Below are 26,337 nucleotides of genomic sequence, written 5' to 3' on the forward strand. Positions count from 1 at the left end.
ATTTAAATATTTCTAAGCCGCTTTTCTGCACCAAGTCTATCCACAGCGGCAGACAAAATTCAAGCATTAAATGCAATATAATATTTTAATAATAATTATTAATAATAATACATTTATTTCTTATCCGCCTCTCCCTCTGGATTTAGGCGGGGAACAACATTGAATACAAAAATATTATAAAATACATAAAACTGATTTTAACATGAATTCAAAATTTGGAACAAAAAACCCAATTGCAATATAATTCAACCCATGTAAAAACAATTTCTGGAGACACAGTAATAAAGCAGGAGCATAAGATAAGAACATGCATAAATTAAAAACCATTTGAAACAGGTAGTTCCCCGCCCCCCAAGACTTCGTAAATACTGCAAATCTGCATGTCTTTGATGTGTGTGTTTTGGGTGACCATAGGATCACTCCACCTCCCCCACCCCCCAGGTCTGATGCAGTGCTAATCTTGCATAGCACTGATAGGCTGGGGTTACACAACACATTAACCCATCCTTGTAGGTTGCTGTGGAACTGTGGGTTATTATGTTATCTGAACACAGCACTTTTTCTGAATGGTGGTTTATCGTGTTGTCTGTATGCAGTGTGTTTTGATTTGATTTGATTTATCACATTTATATACCACCCCATAGCCGAAGCTCTCTGGGCGGTTTACAACAGGGTTTTCCACAGGGTTGCTCATTAACCATGCATTAACCACCCTGGACAACCCAACAAAAAGCCATGGGTCCTCAAGGTGGCTTGTTTGAGAAAAATAAACCACACTACATAGTTAACAAGCCATTCTGTGGAAAACATGCTGCATTCAGACAACACGAAAGCCCATCCAGTGGAAAATGCACTGCAGTCAGACAACACATTAACCCACCCTCCAGGAAACGCACTGAATTCAGACTGCACAATAACCCATTGTGTGGATGGTGCTGTACAGAGCAGATTCTTGCCACAAGGCGCTTACAATTTAAAATTCAACATAGAAAGCAACAGAGAAAAGTGGAGGTGGGGTCAAATAAGGAAATAATATACAATTACTTCATCTAGTGAAGGAATTTGGTGATTTAGCCGACCAGGTTTGAACACAAATACATCCCTTGTCTCTGCCCCCTCCCCCCAAACGTCGTTTGGGAATGATGTGGGTTGAGAACCATGTATTCATTCTTTCTGTGGGTGTGCTGATGATGTATACGGACAATGAAATGGGGGCTGCTGCATGCACAGCTATTTCTTGCTAGACATGGATGCTGGATAAGGGTGGAGCACTGGCATGATCACAGAGCAGCTTAGTTTTCTCAGAAAAAATAGATCAGAGGTGGTGCAATGCAGGAATTCTTGTTGTAGACATGTCATTGCACAGACACTTGAGGTCTTAACCTCAAATATTTGAAGACTTCTCACATAGTTGGAGGAGTGCAGTTGTTTTCTCTTGGCTCCAAAGGGCAGGACCTGAACCATTGGGTTCAAATTACAAGAAAATGGATTTCAACTAAAAGTTAGAAAGAAGTTCCTGATGATGCAAGCTGTTTGGCAGTAGAACGGACGGTCTCAGAAGGTGGTGGATACTCCTTCTTTAGAGGTTGGATGGCCACCGAGCAGAGATGCTGTAGTGGTGGATTTTCTGCACTGGCAGAGGGTTGAACCAGATGATCTTTGAGGTGCCAACTCTATGATTCTGTGTTTTGTTAAGGCCCATGTAATGTTTTAGCCAAAGTGGGGGGGCGGGGGGACCTTTTGTCAGAATTCAACCTCCCTCTCTTTCAGTGCAAACAAGACACCGTCTGATGGAGCTGATAGGCAGCTATATGCCTGGCAGGATTCATAGGGTTGGTTCACACAACATGCTAACCCGCCCCAGTGTGGGTTGTTAAAACCTGGGTTATTGTATTGTCTGAATGCAGTGCTTTTTCTGGAGGATTGTTTGTTAACCGCCCTGAACAATGCAACAACAAGCCATAGGTTCTCAAGGTGGCTTGTTTGAGTAAAATTAACCAGACTGCATGGTTAAAAATGGGAAATGCATTGCATTGAGACAACATGTTAATCCATGCTATGGAAAATGCGCTGTGTTCAGACAACACAATAACCCATGGTTGGCTAGCATGTTGTGTGAACCCAGCCATAGATCTGTTGCAGCCATATAAGGGCCAAAGAGAGTGGTTGTCTACACAACATGCTAACCCAGTGGTTTGACTGTGGGGTTTTTTGAACCATGGGTTAGCATGTTGTCAGAATGCAGCATATTTTCCACAGGGTGGGTTATTGTGTTTTGTGACTGCAGCCAGCGTGGCTTGTTAATCATGCAGTGTGGCTTGCTAACCACCCTGAACAACCCAACAAGCCATGGGTTCTCAAGGTGGCTTGTTTGAGTAAAATAAACCAGACTGCATGGTTAACGATCCACCCTGGTTGCAGTCAGACAACCCGCTAACCCACAGTTCCAAACAACCCACACTCAACCACTGAGTGTGAGTTATCATGTTGTGTGTGAACAACCCCTCTGTGTCAAACTAAACTATGGAATCCATTGAGCCTTCCTCTTTTTTATCTCCCCCTTCCCCATAAGTGGGTGGAATTTTGGATGAAAATGGGTGGAGAAGCGTAACTCTCCTCTCCCAAAGCACGATGGTCTTGATCCGAATTGGGGCCATGAATACTTGCAGGAAAGTAGGGAGAACAATCCTGCACACTTCCACTATGTGTGATTAGGAGAACATTTAGTTTGGCCCTAAATGTTCTTCTACTCATGCATATAACAGCTATGCTTGCTTGCTTTAGTTCAGAGTAAGCATGTGTGGCCCTGATTGGGACCTTGATGCTCAGGAGGAGAGAGGTTAAGTTTCCTCTCAACTTGTTTCCATTCTGAAATTCTGCACACACACCCCATGAGGGGGTTAAAAAAATGGAAAAAACCTCAATTGGAATCACACTTACTCTATGTATGATTAGAAGAATGTTTCGTTTGGCCTTGAATTCTGGGATTCTCAACATTTAAAAACCCAACCAGCTTCTAAATCTCATTGTCTTTGGAAGGCAGGTATCTGTGTTGCCCCCAAATTTTAATTTTGGCTTATGAAATGTCCACTTAGTGCTGTATACATTAATGATAATTCCAGAGCCTGATCAAAAATAGTATATGCTCAGAAAGAAAACCCTCCCCTCTGTACATTGACAAAACTGATACTTAGATTCTGGCTCATTTTCTTGATTTTACATAATTGATCTTATTTGCAGAATTTGGGTTTTCTGCAGAACACAAATTTATCTGCCAGTGCTTTCCCCCTCCCTCCCCTATGAAGGGTTAAGCTACTTGCTTGAAACTCCACTGTTCCAATCCAGAAAGGCTTCTAGTGCAGGATGGGGTGGATCTCCTGTATTTTTAGAGACTGAGCCCCTCACCCTGGATTCCATGTCTGGGAATGTCTTCACTTGTTTTGAGGATTATTCAGATAACTGGGCTCCTCACTCTGGATTCCATGTCTGGGAATGTCTTCACTTGTTTTGAGGATTATTCAGATAAAGATTGCAAAATAGACTGTGTGCTAGGAGTCCTGTAGAGGTTGTGAAGGTTGTGTACTAAGGGTACAATCCTATGCATGTTTAGACAGAAAAACAAGTCCACAACTCCCAGCATTCTCCAGGTGGGAGTTAGTTGTAGGACTTTTTGTTTATCTAAACATGCTTATGAATACGCCCAAAGAGTCTCACCACTGGCCCGAGTTGCTCCCGAGACCTGGAATGCAAGGAGACTCAATGGGAACCGAGTGCAAAATGGGGGTGGGAGGTGGAGTCTCCAATTTTGGGGGGAGTCAGTGAGCACATTCGGAGTTTTGACAGAGTGTGGGCACTCTCAGAAAATGGCTGCCATGCGGGCGAGGGCTTTCACAACAGCTTTTCAAATAGAATAAAAATCATGGGGGGTCTGGTGGATGCAAGAGAGGGGTCTGGGCACATTGAAGACCCTGGAATAGGGTTATAACCACTCTAAGGTAGGCAAAAGGTAGATCTTCGGGTCATCTGCAGTATATCAGTATGAATTTCTAACTCCCAATCATTCCACAACGTAAAAAGAAGAAAGACCTTTTCTTCCTTTTATATTAGGTTTCTGAAATTAAGAAAGCTGCAGACGAAAACTAGGTGTGAATTTGTGTGTGGAAGGGCTGCAAGCTCATTTCTGGTACGGAATACAAATTCCTGGCTCAAGCATATTCTCAGGCATTCTGTTACTTAAATCTATGTGTATTTCCTTCCCCTTGAGCCATTATTTTTCACACTGGTCTGCTTGGTGGTCTTTGAGTTTCTTGTAGAAAACAAAGTTGATCACAAGATTTTGAAGTTGGCCCACCACCCTGATGGGTCTAATGCAGCCTCCCCCAACCTGGTCCTTGCCAGGTGGTTTGGACTACAACTGCCAGCATCCTATGCTGGTTGAGGCTGTTAGGAATTATAGTGCAAAACATTTGGAGGGCACTAGGTTGGGTAGCTGAACTAAACACTATTCTTTGACAATCTGAAAGGTTGGGTTGTATGCCAGAGAGAGATAGGACAGTTCTAAACTACAGTTTTAGAGTACAATCTTAAACCCACTTACTAGAGAATAAGTCATTGAAATCTGTGCGGCTTACTTCTGTGTAAAGGTGCATAAAATTGTGTTGTTAAACTGATTTAAGCTGGAATGCTATACTGATTTCCCTGGAAGTAAACACCATTGTTCTAAGTGGGACTTAGTTCTGAGTTGACATTTCTGAGTTACTCTGTTAATAGTCAAAACTTGTTTCCCTGGGGAATATGTGGGTTGTTTAGGGTGCAGCTACTAAGTAGCACGTCATGTAAGTAAATTTCCAATTGTGTGTTGGAGGCAGTGGGGGAACCACAATTGGCAGTTACAAATGACAGAAAACCGATCCGAGCCTATAGTGTAAACATTGCCTGTTGCCGATCATGTGGCATTGCAATAAATAGCTTTTTGCATTCCTAGGTGAGGAATTGGAATTTAGAAAAGGTTGCAATGCAGGAAGAGGGTGGAATTGTCTGTTTGGGCTTTTGTACTGGCCTACTGGACAGCCCTTTTGTTTAATGATTTGGAAGAACAATGGACTGGAAGTAAAAAGCATTTCCTGGGGCTGAGGGGAAAGGAAGCAGTCAAAGAACCGGGGAAAGGAAGCAGTCAAAAAACCGGGCAAGGGAAGGCTTTGCATCCAATTGGATATTGGAAACCAGAATAAAATGGGTATGTGGTCCAGATTTTAATGCATCTGGGTAGCCTTACCCAACCTAGTGATCTCCAGATCCATTGGACTCTCATGTTTGCTGGGGATGATGGGAATTGTAGTCTTAAGATATCTGGAGATATCTGGATACCAGGTTGGGGGAACCTGCATTAAGGTGACTAAAGGCACACTCCTAATATATTCCATTCTGTTTTGTGAAGGTAAAAAACTAAACTGAATTTAAAAATAAGTTTAAACATAAAAACAGACATTTTGGGAAATCGAACAACATGCAAAGTTGCATCTTACAAAACAGATGTTATTAACTTAAGAATATGCAATGCATTATGCACACTTTGGCAGTTAGTAAGTACATAAAGTAGCATTGTTTGGCATATTCATGCCATTTAAATTCTTTTTAGTTTTTATTTAAATGAAGTGGTGTCAAAACCTTCTTGTGGAAGGAAGATCTGGACACAGTGATTCATGCCTTAAACACCTCTCATTTAGACTACTGTAATGTGCTCTACGTAGTGCTGCCCTTGAAAAGTGTTCAGACAGTACATTTGTCATGAATGCGCTTTGTAGATCTAATTACACTGGTCTTGGAACAACTTCACTGCCTTCCAGCTTGTTTCTGTGCACAATTAAGGTGCTGGCTTTGACCCATGGTTTGGGGTCAGGGTATCCGAGGACGGATTGCCTCCTTCCGCATGAACCTGCCTGTAACTCATGATCAACATCAGAGACGTTGTTATATATCCCACCATCTAGAGAGTCTGGATTGGCTGCAGCACCCCAAATTAAGTCCCTTCTTGTTCTGTTTTAGATGGGCAGTAAAGACTGCCCTGTTCCATCAGGCTTTTACTTTTTAATGTTTTGCCGTTCTTTCATTTTAATGTCACTTGTAAATCTTAATGAATTGTTTTGTTCCTTCAATTTATGTGAAGTTTTAATGTTTTTATTGTACATCGCCCTGACTGGCTGCTAGGCAGAGAGTGTGGTTTTTATAATTAATTAATTAATTAATCTAATTAATTAATGTGAGGGTACTTGAGTCACAGTGCAATCCTGTACATGGGTACACATGTTCCATTGCATTCAATGGATTTACTCCTCGGTAAATGGGTATCGGTTTGCATCCAAATCACATAGCGTTCTAAATCATATGAATGCCTTTAAAGGGCTTATTTCATTCATCATTTTGAAAGAAAAGAAATATCTCATAGGACGACCCCCCACTATTCATTTTTTCCATAACAGCCCTTGGGGAAGTGGGAGGGGGGACTTCCTAATTTTTCTTCCTGTCTGTCAACAAAGAGAATTCTAGCTGGTGCAGCTTTCTTTTATTGCAACCACATGCGAGCTTTACGTGCTGGAACTCACTTTTCTGTGCAAGTCCTAAATCTATAGGGCACAGATGAGGAACTTCTCGTCCATGGGCCAGATATGGCCTGCAAGGATTCCCCATTGGACGAGGGCGACCATATGAAAAGGAGGACAGGGCTCCTGTATCTTTAACAGTTGCATAGAAAAGGGAATTTCAGCAGATGTCATTTGTATATATAGGGAACCTGGTGAAATTTCCTCTTCATCACAACAGTTAAAGCTGCAGGTACCCTGCCCTCTTTTAAATCTGGTCACTCTAGTATAGCTCCTGCAGCTTTAACTGGTGTGATGAAGAGGAAATTTCACCAGGTTCCCTATATATACAAATGACAGCTGCTGAAATTCCCTTTTCAATACAACTGTTAAAGATGCAGGAGCCCTGTCCTCCTTTTCATATGGTCACCCTACATTGGACCTACCAGCTTCTTCCCCAGGTCCCAGCCCTTCTCCCAGCAGGGAAAGCTCTTATCTTTGATAATCTGCTCATCAGAGATAAGAGCTTTTCCCAACAGGAAAGAGAAGCCGGGCCTACGGAGGAAACCACTGAGCGATTCAGTCCTGCTTCTGAGAAGACTGTAGATCTGCCCAGCTTATTTGTGAGTAGACATGCTATCATTTGGGTATTTAGGATGCTCTTTGAAAGTGCTGCTGAGTGATTCAGTCCTCCTTACTTTTGGGCAGACATACAGACAGCTCATCCTGCTTACTTCTGAGTAGGCTTAAAATCAGCAATAATCACATTTTGGCCCTGCTCACAGATGGAACGCATCCCCCGAGACCTTTCCCAGATTGAAATTGATCCACCCCTGCTATAGGGGTTCTGTTGTTAGTTACAAGTAAGTTTTTCAGATTGCAACCCCATGACCCTGATAATCAGTTTTAAGTGCTCCGAGAATACTGAGAAAATCTAGCTACCCTCCCCCCAGATTTATATAAAATGGGTGTCCTGCTCCCTACAGCAAATGGGAGACCACAGTACATACTCTGCAACTGCCAGTTGTGAACTGGCAACAGTGATTGCATCTGGTTACTCTAGCATTATTAGCAGAACTAAAATAACAATGCCAGGGGCATTGAAGCCTATGGCATAGTGGTTACGGGAGTGAGCTGTGAACTCAGTTCAAATCTCACCTCTGCCAAGAATTTATTGAGTAAGCTTAGGCAAGCTACAACCTCTCTCTCAGCCTCTAATCAGCAGCAATGCTAGATAATTTAGTCTTTAGTCAGTGTTAGTCTTTTAATTCTTTTCTTTTAAATCTGTTATTGTATTTTAAACCTCTGCATTGCTGCTAGGTTTTATTTTGGTTTATTTTCATACAGTAATTTTAAACTTTTAAATTTTATATTGCATTTTCTGCTTCGTTTTAATTGTTGTGAACCGCACAGACAGCTTTGCCTACTGGGCAGTATAGAAATGAAATAAATAAATATATAATGTTGAACTCCCTTACAGGGCTGTTGTAACAATTACTGAGATGCTGCACTTGAGTGTCTGTAAACTCCCTAAAGTGCTGTGTATTTGCTTAATATTGGTTTTGTATAACCACCTCTTCATAGAATCATGGAATAGCAGAGTTGGAAGGGGCCTACAAGGCCATCGAGTCCAACCCCCTGCTCAATGCAGGAATCCACCCTAAAGCATCCCCGACAGATGGTTGTCCAGCTGCCTCTTGAAGGCCTCTAGTGTGGGAGAGCCCACCACCTCCCTAGGTAACTGATTCCATTGTCGTACTGCTCTAACAGTCAGGAAGTTTTTCCTGATGTCCAGCTAGAATCTGGCTTCCTTTAACTTGAGCCCGTTATTCCGTGTCCTGCACTCTGGGAGGATCGAGAAGAGATCCTGGCCCTCCTCTGTGTGACAACCTTTTAAGTATTTGAAGAGTGCTAGCATGTCTCCCCGCAATCTTCTCTTCTCCAGGCTAAACATGCCCAGTTCTTTCAGTCTCTCTTCATAGGGCTTTGTTTCCAGACCCCTGATCATCCTGGTTGCCCTCCTCTGAACACGCTCCAGCTTGTCTGCATCCTTCTTGAATTGTGGAGCCCAGAACTGGACACAATACTCTAGATGAGGCCTAACCAGGGCCGAATAGAGAGGAACCAGTACCTTACGTGATTTGGAAGCTATACTTCTATTAATGCAGCCCAAAATAGCATTTGCCTTTCTTGCAGCCATATCGCACTGTTGGCTCATATTCAGCTTGCGATCTACAACAGTACTTTGAAGTCCAATTTGAATAGTTGTGGGTTAATATAGTGCCATCAGTGTACTTTGCAGGCTAACAACAAGAAAATAAGTGTCAAGGAAGTGACAGGCTTTGGCACTAATAAAAAAAAAATTAGAAACACATTTCTCTGTCAGATGGACTAATAAGGGGAAATCTTGGTGCTGGGAATGGAAGTGTTTCTGCGGGTGAAGATTGCTGAGGCTTGCTGGGAACTTTGCATAAGATTTTCCTCTTCCACGGAGCCATAACCATAATACTTTAAACCAGGTTTGGCAACTAGCTGTCCTCAGCCGAGATTTGAAAAGCCCTCTTCAAGCAGGCAACTCAAATCTCTGGCAAGAGCGATCTGCTCTTCTCCTAGAAGCCCGCTTGGTGGGGAGGAAGAAGGGGAGAGAGAGAGAGAGAGGTGGGTAGCTCTATCACCTGCAGCTCCCCCTGGTACATTCCTCCCCCCTCCCAGGGGTTGTGCCCCTTGATAAACAAACTGCACCAGGTTGTCTTCCCTTACAATAAAGATACCCACCTGCCTCCCACTAACCTGATGCCCTCCAGATGTGTTGGATTACAACTCCTATCATTCCCACCCATCATGGTCAATGGTTAGGAATGCAGACCAGCACATTGGGAGGGCACCAGATGAGGGAGGTTGCCTTCCATGAAAGGAGACCAGAGGGTGAGGTGATAGCAGAGGGTGGTACACACAATCCCTGGTCCACATGCAACCTCCTTTTGCACAAGCGGTTTCCCAGAGATTACTTCTGCAGCCCCGTCTCCACTCCTCCGCTATCCCTTGTCTGGAACGAAAGCTGACTCCTGCCTGAATCACGCACATATGAGGAATATTCTTGGAATGCATATGTTGCAAGCAAGCATATTTCCTCAGGAGCTGGATGTCGTGGCGAGCTTTGGCAGAGGGGAGGGGTTGGGGCGGAGTTATTTGCTGAGCAGGCACTATATTTACCTGGTTTCAGGTGTTGGGCTTTCGTTCTCTGTGGAATGGGGTTGGCTTCTGCCTAACGATGCGTGCCTCTCTTCGAAATTGCAGGTAGTGCCTGGAAACCATCCGAGAGCTGCGTGGTGTTAACCTCGGTCAGCATGTACCGGAAGCTGCAGGACCCTCAACCTGAGTTCCCGCTCAGCCTAGAGCTGGATGGCAAGACAAGTGGCAAGGCTGATAGATGGGGTGAGGCCGGGTCCCCGACGGAGCCCGTTTCCGACCAGTTGGGCTTCTTGCCTATGAGCGGGCGGCTCCTCAAATCCGAATCGGAGGACTCTGGTGTGGAGATGGCCAGCAATGATCTCTCTCCTTCTACCCCGGTGGGCTCCGAGCAAAGCTTCTCCTTGGATTGTCTGGATGGATTCCAGCCTTCGGGAGGAGATTCTCCTCCTCTGTCCCCTCACGAGAGCAGCCCCAAAGAAGAAAGGCTGGAGGAACACAGTCCCGGTCAGGATCGTGCCTACCGCCGGAATCTCTCCGTCAGCAAGAAATTAGCCCAGGTGGTCCAACGGTCGCAGAAGCACCGTCTGCTTGGCCGTTCCTCCCGACCGCTAAGCCAAAGGCCCCGTAGCCTGGTCAACCCGGAGGGGCTGAAGTCCTATCGCTTGCACCGGCCAGCAAGTGTCGATGGGATTGTGGATGCAGCTTCTGGGGAGTTTAGCCAAGCGCTTTCTGGCTACAGCACTCCAGAGGAACACAGCATAGAAGAAGAGGTAAGTTGTGAAAGGGTCCAGCCAGCCTTAACAGCTCGGCCAGTGTGGTTCCTTCCTTTTCCCAGGATCCTTTGTATTCCTGCCCATGTTTGGGGGAAGGAGCAGCCATGTACCAGGAAGGCAAGAGTCTAAAATGGCTGAAAATGTGGCTGTCGTGACTATGCTGGGGACCACAACAGACGGCATGGTAGTTCGCATGCTTTCCTACTGTGGCCTAATCTCTCCTCCCACTAGCTAGGCGAGGTAGTTTCGTATGGGAAATGCTCTTCATTCCGCCCTGTGACGCGGCCTTGCATAATTGTCTGCTGGAATGTGGTGATGTCCTTGCCCTTAAATAATATATCTATGTCATACATACATAGTCTCTCCCTCTCCCCTGACCTGGTTTACAGGAGGGAGGTGTTGAGCCTGTAGGAACTCATTTGACGTTCAGGACTTGATTCATCTGGGTTCTAGCTAGCTGTATAGCTATTATCATACCAAGTCACTGGCGTTCATAGTAGGAAGCTGTCTTATATTGAGTCAGACCATTGGTCCATCCAGCCTGGTATTGTCGATACTGACTGGCTCTTCAGGATTTCAGGCAGGATTCCTCCCTCCCTCGTCCCTGGAGATGTTGGGGATTGAACTTGGGACCCTCTGCATGGAAAGCATCTGCACTACCCTTGGGCTACAGCCCTGCACCTAGAGACACTTGAAGGCTGTCGCAGAGTAAATGGTTTCTGACTTGTCATGGAACTGCGAGATGCAGCGGACATTATTAAATTGCAGCTGCTGTACCAGACCGGCTAAAAGACTAGTCCTGTGCATTTTAACTGGGAAGTAAGCCCTGCTGAATTCAGTAGGATTTACTCTTAGGTAAACATATGTAGCATTGCTGTCTAAGCCCATGTGAGCTGGTTAATCCCTGTTACAGAATTTTCCTTAGCTATAAATTCACTCAGTGGCCTTAAGTAAGTCTCTCAGTCTTCATGGGGACAATAGAGAGCAAGTGTTGTGTAATGGTTAGAGAATTTGGCTAGAAGTGGGGAGACCCAGGTTCAAATCCCAACTCAACCATGAGGCTTACAGGGTGATCTTGGGCCAGTTGTATACTCTTAGCCTAGCCTACCTCACAGGGTTGTAGTGAGGATAGCATTGACAGGGGTGATAGAATGCCCTAGAGTAGGAAGAGAAAATAATAAATACTGTATAAAGTTGTAAGGAATACTGAAATAATGTATGTAGAGCACTTAGAATTACTCATGGTTTGTTGTTGGGTTAAAGTCTGGGTTTGGACATGATGATAACAACCCACAAACTGGGTTGTGTGTTACAGTTGATTGAAAGTGGAAGTAAGTGATCTTGCGGGATACGAGTCCTCAACAATTCCTGGGTTAAACAACCCAGGAATTGGTGTGACGTGCAAACTGTCACACTGTGGTCCCTTCACACTTGTGTGAAGGGCTGTATAAGTCAAAACCAGAAATTTGCAGAAGCACTTTGGTTCCACAGCTATCATGGTTGATAACTGTGAGTTTGCTTCCTCCACTTTAAAAGCCATATATGCTACTGGCTATATCTCAAATCTGCTTTAGCGAATGTCCTTCCTTAGGTGTCTTTTGTGGCAAATGCGACATTCACGGGTGATCATGTTTGCAAACGCACACCTTGGAGCCACGACCAGCTCTCCAACCCCCTGAATCCCTCCTTGCTGAGCTGTGACAGGAAGTCACCACTTAACCAGCACCTTCCTTTCTTCCTGGTCCGTAGCCACTCCTGCCCAAAACGAAGTCCCTTCCAGGATCCCGCAGTGGCATGTGTGAACTGCAACATGTACCCAGTGACTCAGAACAGTCCAGTGATTGGCAGCCTGGGGAAAGTGCTGTGGAAATGAAAGGAGCGCAGGAAGTTATGTTAGTTGCCCTGTGCCTTAAGACAGGTGATTGATATTGGGCTAAAATTTTAAACTAGGAAAAGTCATGTTGTGTTCTCAAATATATGCAAATATATTCATGCTTTGCATGGATATGTTTATTGCATCAATTTATTTAATATGCATGGTTCGCAGAACACCCCATCCTCCCCTTTTTAAGCTCTTGCGAAAATTGGGGGTTGGGATATGTTAAAACTGTGTGAGCCAGTGATGAGCAATGTAGGTAGTTGGAACTGGGAAGGAAAAAAAGCTTCCTGAATTTTTCTGCAGACTTTAGCTACTTATTTGCAAACAGATCGCCATAATCATAAGAGCTAGAAGGTTTTTTATATCTCTCTAGAAAGCTGAGGTCCTTGAATCTGCAGCAAGTATCTTATTGTAATCTTGCATAGCATCACATGCCTATTTGCTTCCAGGCCTAGTTCAAAGACCCTAGGACAAGGATATCTTAAGGATTGCATTATCCCAAATGAGCCTGCTTGCTTTGTTAGGTTCCTTAGCTGTAGCCCTGCTCTGCGGCCCTCTGTCTTCAGAGGTGAGGTGGGTGAGCCATGGGTTCAAGGTGATTTTGTATGATGTAACAGGACTGGGACTAGTCCCCACTCGGCCATGGAAGCTCACTGGGTGACTTTGGGCCAGTCGCAGACTTTCAGCCTAACCTACACAGTGTTGTTGTGAAGATAAAATGGAGAGAAAGGGAGAGGCAGTCTGGTTTGGACTGGGAGTTGGGAGATCCAGGTTCTCTAGTCCCCACTCGGCCATGGAAACTCACTGGGTGACTTTGGGCCAGTCGCAGACTCTCAGCCTAACCTACCTCACAGGGTTGTTGTTGTGAGGATAGAAATGGAGAGGAGGAGGATCAGGGGTAGAGATATGGAAATCAGCAAAATTGAAGCTCACTGAAATTCTCTGAATTCCATCTTGAAGCTCGTTCCTACTCAAATCTATATCCGATCGAGAGCTTTGCTTTTTCTTTTCACATGAAAATCTGCACATATTTTTATGCATATCTTTCCAAATGTACACCTCAGTTGTGTAGCTCTTTGAAATTGACGCATTCTTCTCCCATTGTGTATATTTGTGCACATTTTTCAAAATATGCACTTTTCACATGTGTTTTGTATGGACTTCAATAGCAGATTTCGTCTGAGTCTGTTCGATCTGGAAGGTGCAGACTGGGTAAATCCTGATAAGAAATGAATTGAAACAAATTTCTCATACATCACTAATCATGGATGGGCAAACTGCAGGAGGTCCGAAGGCCACCCCTCCCCCCTAAACAGGTTGCAGCCTTCCAAATCAAATTAAAATCTGAAAAATTGGACACCATTTTTTTGTTGTTAAAAAATAAATAAAAATTCGCCAAGTGCAGTCTTATGTAGTTCAGTCCAGCAACAGGTTTACTATATCCGGTATGAGCTGTTTATCTAAACTGGGCCTGAATGGCAGCATCTTAAGTGTTTGCAGGAAGACTCTTGAGCGTTGTCCAAGAACAAGGCCTTGCCCAAACTTGAAAGTAGTTAAGCAGACTGCTGCAGGTGCTGCCTGCCTCCCCTGGCACCCTGCTCAGACTCTGCAGGCTCCTTGTTCACTCTTTGTGTGAACACGTAAGGCTGATGTCTTGTGACACCTCCTTCTCTAGGTACAGGATGAGCCGTCGCTTACCATGCCTGGACAGGGCCTGCGGTACTTGGAGCACATCTGTCAGATGTTGGAGAAGATTGCCCACCTGCAGCAGGCTAACCTGCGACTCCAGCATCAGCAACAGGTCATGGAGTGCCGAATCCGGGCCCAGGAGTTGGAGAATGTAAGCAAGGGATGCATGCAATGTCAATCTCATTGAAACTTGAGAGTAAGTCTCACTGAAACTAGCTGGTCTAGGTTCTGGGTAAATATATTGCAGGAAGGTGAGCAGGGAATTGGAGGAGGATGGTGAGCAACCATTATATCCCAAACTTCCTCCAAAGGGGTTCTTCATAGTTCTCTCCACCCCACCCCCCACCCCAACTCTGTGAAGTAGGTCAGGCTGAGAGAAAGAGAGAGAGACTGACCCAAGTTCACCAAGTGACCTTTGTGGCTGAATGGGGATTGGATTCCTGCTTCCTAGTTTCTAGTAGGAATACCTCTGCGCCATCCTGGCTGTTTTGCAATTTTAGTTCTGAAGTCATCAGCCTTCAGCTTCTTCACTCCCAACTCCCTTGCCCTTTTACAAACATTAAATCCCCAACAGCATTCTCTAGGACCCCTGTATTCCTTGGATCCCCCCCCCAACTCGGATACCGTTTTGTCTGACAGGAGGGCTTTGCTGAAGACCCTTCGGAAGGCCCTGGGCTGACAAAAGAAGGACCCCAGCCTGAGGCCCCAGCAGCCATGGAAATGGAGGAGGAGGAAGATGAGGGTCCCAATTCACTGGGCTCCTGGCGCCCTCACCACTTCCGGGCACGCTCTGCCTCGGACACACGAGTGCTGAGGAATCTAGCCCATAACCTGGGTGAGTGGCCTGTTCTTAATCTGGTTGACAAGGCTCTTCTCTACAGGACCATCTCTGCAGTCCCTACAGAGGTGACCCAGCCAGATCGCTAGGGCAAACAGCCCTCTCTTCTGCTAATGCAGGGATGCAGAACCTGAGGTCTGGCCCTTCCCCCACCCCCAGTTGTTTGGTCATTTCCGGGCTTTTGTGCGATTTTTCACACAAAGTCACGAAACAAGGAAACCACCAAAAAAAAACAATAGTTGGGGAGAAAGGGAGGGGGGTTTGGCCATATGGGGAACTCCCAAAGCTGGATTTATTTATTTATTTCATTTCTATACTACCTAATAGCAGAAACTCTGTGGGCGGTTCACAAAACACACACAACAAAACGCCATAAGGTATTGTATAAAATATAAAATAGGGAAGCTTAAAATCATAATGGAAAGCCATAATACAAAAGTAGAACCCGAATAAAAACAAGCAGCAGTGCAGAAATTTAAAATCCAGGTTTAAAATACAGAATTAAAACAGTAGGATGGTGAAATGTTAAAATACTGGAGTACAACGTAGCTGCCAGGTGAACCTCTGTAGGAGAGCCAGTGTGGTGTAGTGGCTAAAGTGTTGGACTGGGAGTCTGGAGATCCGGGTTCTAGTCCCCACTCGGCCATGGAAACCCACTGGGTGACTCTGGGCCAGTCACAGACTCTCAGCCCAACCTACCTCACAGGGTTGTTGTTGTGAAGATAAAATGGAGAGGAGGAGGAGGATTATGTATGCCGCCTTAGGTTCCTTGGAGGAAAACAGGTGGGATATAAATGTAATAATAAATAAATGAATAAATAAAAATTCCACAGCCAGGGTGCCACAGCAGAAAAGGCCCTCCTCCTGGTAACCACCTACCTCACTTCCTTTTGCAGGGGCTCACTGAAAAGGATCCCTGAAGATGATCTTAGGGTCCGGGCAGGTACATATGGGAGGAAGGCAATCTTTCATTAACCTGGCCCCAAGCCGTTTAGGGCTTTGAGTGTTAATACCAACACTTGCATCGGGCCGGAACATGGTCCGGCAGGTGAACCAGATTTGGTCCATTGGTCTGAAATTCAACACCCCTCTTTTACTAGCTTATCTGGGAGTAAGTTCCATTGAACTCAATGGGTCTTACTTTTGAATAACGCATAGGATTGAATTATCTGTATGTAGGATTGATTTTATCTGTACCCTGTCCTGAGATTCCAGTGATATAGGGTGGGATACGAATGTTTTAATAAATAAAAAGAAATAAATGAGTGCTTTATTGACTGCTTTCCGTTCTGGGCTAGATTGGCAAATAGCCCGATCTTTTATAATACAGCATCCAGTATTCCCAAAATGCAGGGATTATGTTGTACTAACAACTGCTGTTTCTTCCATTGCCACCGCTGCAGGGAATAAGGCGGAACTCACTCGGAAAGCAGCCGCTCACTCTGCTAGCTCGCCTAGCCTGATGGATCAGCAGGATGGGGGCTCTCACACCTTGCCACCGGGCATGAAGCTCAAGGTAGGCCGGCACCTGGGTTGGGCTGCACCTTTGGGGATTTCTAAGACTTCATGACCCTGGTGATCATGGAGGAATGTGGCTCATGCCATATACTGGCAGTGTGCTGTTGTGGTGAGTGCTAGAACTGAAACGAGGACTGAATCCTTGCTCAGCGGTAAAGCTGAGCGGTAAATCCACTGCACAGCAGGGTGGATTTGATTTAAATCAATTTGATTTAAATCACGATTTAAATCACTACTCAGAAAGACTCGATTTAATCATGTGACTCCCCCTCCAAAAGTGCACTCTATTCATTGAATTTTTAAAAACTTCGCACTTAAGAGGTAAGGGGTTGATTCTGTGTACACAGATTTGCAAAGGAACAATGGGATTGTGATTTCTGCAGACACAGATTCACAGTTTTGAAAACTGTAAAACCAAGCATCTGTGATAATATCTTCTAGACAGAAAAATTGCCCAATAATTTTACAGAAACCTCTGGAAGAGCATGACATTGTGAATGGATTAATGGAATTCATTTACCAAAAAATTTAAATGTTGCATGAATATACAGCCTCATGCTACATATTTAAAAACTAATCCTTATTTATTATTATTATTTATTTATATAGCACCATCAATGTACATGGTGCTGTACAGAGTAAAACAGTAAATAGCAAGGCCCTGCTGCATAGGCTTAACCTTTGGACTATAATTTAAATAGAAAACTATCTTTAGATAGATTTTTCCTCAAAAAGCATTTTTTTAAAAAAATCCGATTTAAATAATAAAAAATCCGATTTAAATAAAAAACTGATTTTTTTAAAAAAAATTTTTAAAAAAACATTGATTTTTATTTCCCCTGCTGCAGTCGTGACCCATTCATACGCAAATGCGGCCTAACCTACCTCACAAAGTTCACGAAAGGATGAAATTGGAGCTTGTTTGCATGTGAGAGGCTGAGACAAACTACATGTTATGTTAATCATGTAGCATGTCGCTTAGGCTTGTGTTCTGTTTTATCCAGTTTAGATCAGGACCAGTGCATTCTGGGAAGGGAGGATTAATCCAATCACCACCTGCTTTTCCTCCTTGAAATCCTCTCCGGGGTGGGGTGAGGTTAAAAAAGAAAAGAAAACCTAAGTTGGAGTCAGTGGAGACTTCTGCTTCCAAACAAGGTGCCCGGACACCATCTTTTCAAGAAAGATCGAAAGTTTTTCTTTTCTTTTTTGTGTCCCCCAAGGATGGTGGTGGAAGTTGGGGGGGAAATAGGGAGGTTTAATGCTCCCCTTCCAGAACACACTGGTCCCAATCCAAATCAGGATCATGTGGAATTACACTAAGATGAAACAAAACACGAACCTAAGCTTCACACTGCACGGTTAGCATTGACATGTAGTTTTGCTCTGTGTGTGTGTGAAAACCATGTATGCCATCTTGAACGCCTCAGAAGAAGGGTGGATATAAATGCTGGGAATATATGGTATAAGAAAGATCACACCCTTATACACAGGAGAGCACTCTTGAAGTACTTGAAATGTTGTCACACAGATGAGGGCCAGGATCTCTTCTCGATCATCCCAGAGTGCAGGACACGGAATAATGGGCTCAAGTTACAAGAAGCCAGATTCTGGCTGGACAGCAGGGAAAACTTCCTGACTGTTATTACAGTATGACAATGGAACCAATGACCTAGGGAGGTTGTGGGCTCTCACTCACTAGGGGCCTTCAAGAGGCAGCTGGACAACCATCTACCAGGGATGCTTTAGGGTGGATTCCTCCATTAAGCAGGGTGTTGGACTCGATGGCCTTATACGCCCTTCCAACTCTACTATTCTATGATTCTATCCTGTGTTGTTGTTTTTGAGATTATAGTACAGTGCTTTTGAATACTATGATAGGAAAGCGTTTTAATTTTATTAACATGCTCTCTCGTGTTTTGTTTTATAAAGGGACCCTGCTGTGGAAGGCTGTCCCATAGGAGGGTTCTTTTAGGTTCACAGGGGTAAGATTTAAGGCAGGAAGAAAGTAGGACCCTGGATAGCTCCAAGGGGGTCCTGCTGGCTCGAACTCTCTCCTATTAGGACAATAGGAGGATGTTGGAGTTGTGGGTTTCCCATGGGCAGGTAGCTAGTTGGCCACTCTGGCCTGGTTCAGACAACACGCTAAACCAAGCAGCATGGTTTAGCATGTTGTCTGAACCAGGCCTGTGTGAACAGAATACTGGACTAGATGGACCTTTGGTGTGATCCAGCATGGCTCTTCTTATGTTCTCTCTCAGAATGACCACTCGCACTGGGGAAAAGTCAAAGTGCTGATCAACAGGATTACAAGGAAGTCTGTATGGGCCGGTGAACCGACCCCATCTGGCGAGCCAGTCCCCAGCAGCAAACAGTGTAGGTAAGTTGCTGCTTTTGGGTTGTGGCACCAGGTGTCATACTGAATCAGATGGTGAGGCTGGTCGACTTCAGGAAGTGGAGGCAGATGGGGGAGAGTCGGGATCCATTGTGGTTGACTTCTGCTTTTGGGGGGAGAACATGATTGGCCTGGGAGGGAAAAGGCTAACCATCACCCATTGCATTTGCTCATTCTCCCCCCCCCCCCACAAAGTATTTTTTTTTTGCTGGCCTCTGTTTTGGGGCTGTCAGGTTGCAACCCCATGAATCCCTTGTTCAATCAGCTTCTGAATTCGAGAGGTGAGGCAGCTGCTACTACTCCACTTCATCCCTCCTTTGTTGGACCACTTTTTTGAAAAAATATTCCAGTCCTTTTGTCTATTCCCTTCCCCTGCCTGCAGTGTGGTGGTACATCATCTTTCCCCAACCTGGTGCTCTCCAGATGTGTTGGACTCTCAGAATTCCTCCAGCCACCTATTGGGGAAGGATGACCTAGAGTCTTCCTTGCTACAGCAGGCTGGGATGGACAAAAGGAGCAGAGAAGGAACCAAGTGGGCAGAGCCACAGCTACGTTGTCTCTTGATTTGGCAACAGCTTTAAAAGTTAAGTAAGAATCGTGAATTGCAATAACTTTGCTGGAATGTTTGTTTCATTTGCTTGTTTACTTACTTTAAAACATTGATATCCTGCCTGTCAGCTCTCACAGTAGCTCACAACCATTTAAAAATAAAATTAAACAATACCTTATTTATTGGACATTTCTATCCTGCCTTTCTATCCTATACGTCATACTCAAAGCAGCTTACAAATACAAGCATTTTTTTAAAAAAAATTAACAATCCTAAACAATAAAACAAAATAAATACAACACACTTTAAAAATAGGATCATAACAATGTATTGTCAAAGGACCCAGCTAAAAAAAAAGGATCGTTTTGAGACGGTCTGCATGTATCCACACCAGCAACTGTATTTTTGTTGGTGAGGGGGCCAGAAATTGATTGCTGATCTCAAGTGGTATGGTATTCCAAGTAGCATTCCCTAATCATACTCTAAATACTCTAAATATTTCCTAACCTTTCTGTTTGGTTCCTCTATCCTTAATAGACAGACAAAAAGTTAACAGTGATAATTGGAGGCATTATTTTTCCTGGTGCAAAAGAGAGAGAGAGGGGCTTAAACACTTTATTCTTTGCTTTTATGGAGGGACATATTTATTTAATTTCATTTACATTCATTCATTCATTCGTAGCCTTTCGGCCACTTAGTGCCCTCAAGGAGACTTACGGCATGTCTACACCATGGATTTTTTCCGGGGTCGTTCTTGTGCATCCAAATAATGCACGGGGGATCCTGGGGGTAGGCAGTGATGACCCCCCCCCATATTTCCCCAGGATAACTGGTTGCCCATTTATCCCTATTTTCCCCACGGTTCCAGGACCATCCTGAAGAAGTTGTGCTGCGTGGTCCTGGGGCCGGAAACGGGCACAGAGCTGCATCTGGTGGCTCCATGCCCATGGGGGTGGCAGTGGGTGTTTGGCCATGTGTTTTTTTTTTTTTAAAAAATATATTTTTCGCCCTGCGTGAAGGAAAAAGAAAGGCAGCTGTGATGTCCCTCCTTCCTTCTGGGACATTGCGCTGCTGTTTGGATGCTGGGGGAGGATCACAGAAGCAGGTAAGTCCGCGATCCTCCCCCCTTAGGTGTAGACATGCCCTTAGAATGAAAACTTTTAAAACAATTTGGAAACGTTGAAAAATGAATTAAAACTTTAAAACGCCATCGCAATTACCCTTATGTATGTGTATGTATTTTCATATATTTCTGCCACACCTCAACAGAAGAATTTGAAGCAGCTTACACTGTGAACCGCCCAGAGAGCTCCGGCTATTGGGCGGTATAGAAATGTAATAAATAAATAAATAAATAAATCAGGATGGGCAACTTATGGGCCCTCCAGATGTTTGAGTCTACAACTCCAATGATCCCTCACCATTGGCAATGCTGGCTAAGGCTGATGGGAGTTGTAGGCCAAAACATCTGGTGGACTACAAGATGCTGTAAAACATCAGTTAATCAATATATTAATAATATAAATGTAACAGCAGCACTCGCAAACCAGCGAAAAGCATCACCCGTGCAACAATCACTGCAGCAAATAACAGACTATAAAAAGTAGAAAACAAGAAAACAGCAAAGCAGTATACAGATTTAAAAATTCCCCAGGCATATTAAAATGTTCTTTTTCTGGAGTCTGAATCTCATGACGGGAGGTGACAGTACAGATCTACAGGCCAACACCAAACAGGGCCCACTTCCACTCCCTGCACACCTGACTTCAGCAAGAGGGAGAACCTGGAGAAGAGCACTGTCACATTTGTTCAGAAGTAGGCAGTCTCTAAAGGGCTTCCTAGGTTAAAACCAACTTCTGCAATTACCGGGCTGGGAATTATGGGAGTTGTCTCCCACCCAAATGTCTTGGACTATGACATCAAGTTGTCAATGGCTGCTTTAAATTGTGCCCAGAAGCATGGAATGGCAGTAGAGCAGTTTTAAAACTGGTGAGATCTGTTCAGCATAACTAGTTCCAGTTGGAAACCCAGCTGCTGCTTTTTGAACAAGCTGTCATTTCTGAGAGGTCTTGAAAAGGCAGCCCCATGTACAGTAGATTGCTGTAGTCAAGTCTAGAAGCTACTGGGGCATGGATAACTGGCTAAGCTACCTCTGTCCAGGAGGGGTTGTGGTTGGCCTGCATCAGCTTAAGCTGATGACGAATGCCTTGTGCCATCAACACTATTCGGGCTTCCTTGGGGCAGTGTTGGTGTATTATTTAATGATTATCTTAACAGCTCTGACTTTGGTGTAGCGCTGTTGGTCTGGGGCTTGAATTCAGTTTTGCAGCAGATCCTACGAATAACACTGGGTGAATGTGTTTGTCAGAGGTGGAGCTTGGATAATAACAGTCTGGTATTTTGCTATGTTGTCGCTACTGGGGTTGCAAGCACTCTGTGGACTGGGTGGCTTCTCCCAACTTGATCTCCCCTTATCCCTTTTTATTTTTCCTTACAGAACAGACGCTGTCTTGGGCACACCAGAATCCCATCCCAGGCGGCGTTTCCTGCCCACTCTGGGGGCCAAGAAACGCCGATCGAAACACCTTTCCATGCGGTGAGCTGCAGCTTCCCTTGGAGACTCATGACTGATGTGTGGGCCTTGAGTCAGCCCCGCCGTGCGCACAGACTGTCCATCCTTCCTTTGTGTACCAGTTGGAATCCAGCACGCTCCACTCGCTTTGGTGGGAGGAAGTTGAGTACCTTCTGGCGTAAGAGAAAAGAGGTGAAGAGGCTTTTCAGATAAGAATGGAGACAAAGAAACCTCACTTTCTTCGTGATAGGGAAGACGACCTGGAGCCCTTTTCCCTAGCAAAAGAGGGGAAATGTCTAGATGATTCTAGTTGGCTCTCTTTGGCCCCGTGGAGACGAAACGTGGGCTCCCTGCAAACCATGGCTTGCAGCTCGAGAAACCAGCCTTGTGAAGCATGTGTTTCCTTCTCTGGAGCAGTGTCCACCTTCCTTCCTCCTCCCTCCCTCCCTCGTGTTAATCATGGTTTCACTTTACATATGCACTAATGCTTTAATACAAGCCATGGTTCAAAGTGGGTTGGCAAGCCATGGCTAGGAGAGGACCTGGCTTGCAAGTGACCCTGGTTTGCATCACTGCACTTCATAGGTGGAGCTGGGTCCTGGTTTGCAAACCATCATTTGCAGGGAGTCAGTGGGTCACTTTGGCACAGAGCCTTGGGTAATCCTCACCAACCTCACTTTATAATGCACAGTGTTTTGGGCTCACCTCCCCAAGGCTGATCCTCTGGAGAAAACTGGTTTTAGGCCTCTCCTATACACACCAATCCCCAAAGGATAATTCACTTGGTGTGTGTCTTTGTGACAAAGTTAGATCTTTCCTTATCATGGCTCCACTCTCCAGAGATTTGAAGGTATCCTCTCATCAGCTGGTTAGGACTATGGGCATAAAATGCCTCTGTGATCCGTTAGTAGGTGCGGAAGATGCCACAGAAGAGAGCACTCCTGCCTCCCAATCTTGTGTTGCCTCATTTCCATCAGGAAATCCCTGCGTTGCAGAATGTGAAATAACTTAATGGTTCTCCTTGCCTTTATATTTTTCTATTAAACAAATGATTGACACTCCCCTGATTCCCCCCGCCCCCCTCGGTGCATGCAGCTATATAACTTCACAGACAGAGTGAACCTTGTAAATTTATATGACCTAATGGTCACACTTGGATGAAAGCTGATATATATTTGCAAGCTGTCTGAAAGAGGAAAATAAAACTTTTTGCAGACTTTTTAAACATCCTGTTTTGGAAATGATGGTAGAGGGAAGCTGTCTGAAAAGCCACGTTCAGCAGAATCTAGCAGCAAAGCATTCCTGGATTGCACCACTTCAGAGGGTGGGGTGGGGTGGGGTGGAAGGTTACATCCTTCTGAAAGCTCCTCCTTGGGGATCTGTGGAATATGAGCAGATCCCTGCTGGATCGGATCATAAGTCCATCTAGAACAGTGGAAGACAACCTGGTGCTTTCCAGCTAGTTTGGACTACAATTCCCATTAGCCCTGACAAGTGGAGGCTGGTATTAGGGGGAATGGGGAATCCACTCCAGGTTTTAGTCAGAACTCTAAAGGAGCTAGCACCTTGGATAGCTTCTTTAGAGTTCTAATTGAAACCCGGGGCTTATGGGAATTTCACCACGTTGCCTACCCCTAATCTAGCATCTTGCATGTGTCAATCTGCGGGTTGCTCAAGCCATAGTTTGTCTGCAAACCAGGATTGCAAATCAGGGTTTGATCTTGTGTATGTAGGTAATAAAATACCTTGTGTTATCACTGCCACTGCTGGAAGATGGGTGCATTTGAATGCCATATGGAATGAAAGACATGAACTCCTATATTGACCTATATCCTGGGATGTGCATGCAGAAACTCCCAAGGTCAGTCTTCAGGCAGAGCTGGGAAAGACCCCTGCCCCAAACCCTGGAGAGTTACAGGCTGTGTTCAGACAACACGATAGTCGGCAGTGGGGTAATAATCAACTCGACAGTTGTTTATCTAGGGAGCATTCCCCACTCAACATGATAATCAGGATCAGCATTGATTTGACTACCAGTTCACGCTGAGTTGACTCACTCATCCGCCACCCTTTCTCCCCTCTCAGTCCTCCCACTGTTATCCTATCAGCCATTGCTGCCAAAAATTTATCCTGCCGGCTAGGCCACTGTTTTGTCTGTTCTTGCCTTGCGACTCTTTGGCTCAGGAAATAACCAAAGCTACCCTCCACACAACACAATAACCAATGGTAGTTCAAATAACCAACTCAGCACAGCGTTGGTTATCTGTATTGGTTATTTTGGCCAAATAACCAATCGTCGGTTAAAAAAGTCCCTCCATACAACACAATAACCTGTGGTGGGTTAAATAACCAACCATAGACTATTTAAACCACCATTGGTGATCATGGTGTCTGAACCCAGTCACTGTCTCAGTAGTGTAAACCAACCTTCCTCATCCCAGTGTCCTAGATGTTTTGGGTTTCATCAGCCCCAGTCAGCAGGGCCAATGGTCAGCACTGCTGGGCACTGTTAGTCCAAAACATCGGGAGGGCACCTTTCATAGAAAGCTGATGTAGACAAAACTAAATGGACAAATAATTTGACTTGGTATAAGGCAGCTTCACGTGGGAACTTTACCCCAGATCAGAATCTTGGATGAAACAACAAGCACTCATTCTGGTATCTCCTGCCATGAAAAAAACACTTAACATTTCAGTACTGAAAGAATGAATGGCTGGAGCGTATCTTGTTCAGTGATGACTTTTTACTTTTGAAGCTCTTTGCTGGAGTCTGTGCTTTGGAGTTGAGCATAGGCAGCGGCTCCTGTGTCAACACCTTTTGGGATTTGACTGTCCTCTCCATCACCTGCCACTTTCCTTTTGATGTACAATAAACAACTGTGGTTTGTTGGATTTACCTTTCAGTGGGCAGTTTGGCTAGGAGGAAGGAGAGTAGAAAGTTAGACTTGTCTGCCAGATCAAAGGTTTTTTTCACGAACGAGAGGGAGAGAGATTTGGACATCTGTTGTTTGTTCTACGGAGTTCAATAGAGCTGCAGCATTCTGAGTCACATTCCGTTCTAATGGCTTGCAAGGCTCTGGAGCCAGGGATAAGAAACCTCAAGGAAGAGTTCTGTCAACAACACATAGCATACAACTGATAAGGTTTGACCAAGATTATCAAGCGCTATCCCCTATGGGCTTAGCTGCTGTCCAAGTTCATACAACATGACAACCCACACTCAAGGTTGAATGTCGGTTGTTGAATCGTGGGTTGTGATGTGTGAAACCAGCTGTGCTAACAAACCATGGTTTGTTAACCACAAACGGAATCCATGGTTTGTTGTTGGGTTGTGAACTATGTGTTGTTCATGGTTAGCAAACCATGGTTGAAGAGTAGAGGAAGAAGTGAGACCATGGAGGGGGCTGATTTGAAAATCAGGAAGTCTTAGAGGGCAGGGTCAGTTCTTGGGCGCATATAGGGATGTATGAAGAATTATTTTTTAGATTTTGATCAGGATTTACCCAGTTAGAACCTCCTGGACCGAATGTGGCCTGGAGCACAATCTACCGACAACATCTGTACATTTCTGAGCTTGCAATATGATTTTTGGAGCAAAAACAATGTTAACAGCATGTGCACATTTGAAAAATTGCACTTTTGAAGACTTTTGAAGACTCATCCATGAGAAGAATGTGTACATTTCAAAGATGATCACAGTCGATACGTACATTTGGAAAAATGTGTATGAACATCTGAAAGGAAAATAATGAGATTGCAATCTGATACGGACGTGAGTCGGAATGAGCTTTCAGGTGGAATTTGGTGAACTTCTGCAAGCTCTCGAGTTTTGCTAGTTCGCACATCCCCAGGCACAGAATCGCTGGAGTGAGGGTTGCAGAGCTGGGAAAAGGGGGTAGGCAGACCTTTTCTTCCCATCTCTCCTTCCCTTCCCTCAGGAGCCTTGTGCCTTGGGGCACAAGGGGATGCTTGGCCATGCTGGTTGGGGGGTGATGTAGTCAATACATCTGGGGTGGGGTGGTTCAGGAAGGCTGATGTAAAATACGTACTACGAGAGAAGGAATAGGAGCACACCAGTTTCCTGCTCTTTCTCCAAGGAGGGCAGCATTGTAGACTTGCAGAAAGTCTGCAAGGTGAAGTATTGCTTTGTTTATCACATGTCTATCCAGTCTTTCCTCCCAAGGAACTCAAGGCAAACATGGTTTCCCCCTTCCATATCCTCACAACAACCCTCTGAGGTAGGTTTGGCTGAGAGATGGTGACTGGGTTCAGATGACATGATAGTCAACTGTGGTTTAAATAGTCAACTGTTTGACTATTGTGTCGCCTGGTATGTCTGGTCCTAGATATCCAGTG

At 44.7% G+C, this 26,337-nt stretch overlaps 2 protein-coding genes across 2 annotated transcripts in view; both read left to right on the top strand.

Annotated features, from left to right (window-relative positions):
* The window catches only part of C12H8orf58 (chromosome 12 C8orf58 homolog), a 30,681-nt gene extending 7,494 nt beyond the window's left edge, over window positions 1-23,187 (top strand). The window contains exons 2-7 of the mRNA XM_063138968.1: window positions 9,876-10,540; window positions 14,098-14,262; window positions 14,751-14,946; window positions 16,353-16,465; window positions 18,726-18,844; window positions 21,907-23,187. Of these exons, the coding sequence (XP_062995038.1) occupies window positions 9,876-10,540; window positions 14,098-14,262; window positions 14,751-14,946; window positions 16,353-16,465; window positions 18,726-18,844; window positions 21,907-22,009 (1,361 nt within the window). The 3' untranslated portion in view covers window positions 22,010-23,187. The remainder of the gene's footprint in view (window positions 1-9,875; window positions 10,541-14,097; window positions 14,263-14,750; window positions 14,947-16,352; window positions 16,466-18,725; window positions 18,845-21,906) is intronic.
* Window positions 1-26,337, top strand: part of PDLIM2 (PDZ and LIM domain 2) — a 147,764-nt gene that overhangs the window by 101,373 nt on the left and 20,054 nt on the right. The gene's annotated exons all lie outside the window — the stretch shown is intronic.

This window comes from Elgaria multicarinata, chromosome 12, assembly GCF_023053635.1.
Source record: "Elgaria multicarinata webbii isolate HBS135686 ecotype San Diego chromosome 12, rElgMul1.1.pri, whole genome shotgun sequence".
NCBI classification, from domain to species: domain Eukaryota; kingdom Metazoa; phylum Chordata; class Lepidosauria; order Squamata; family Anguidae; genus Elgaria; species Elgaria multicarinata.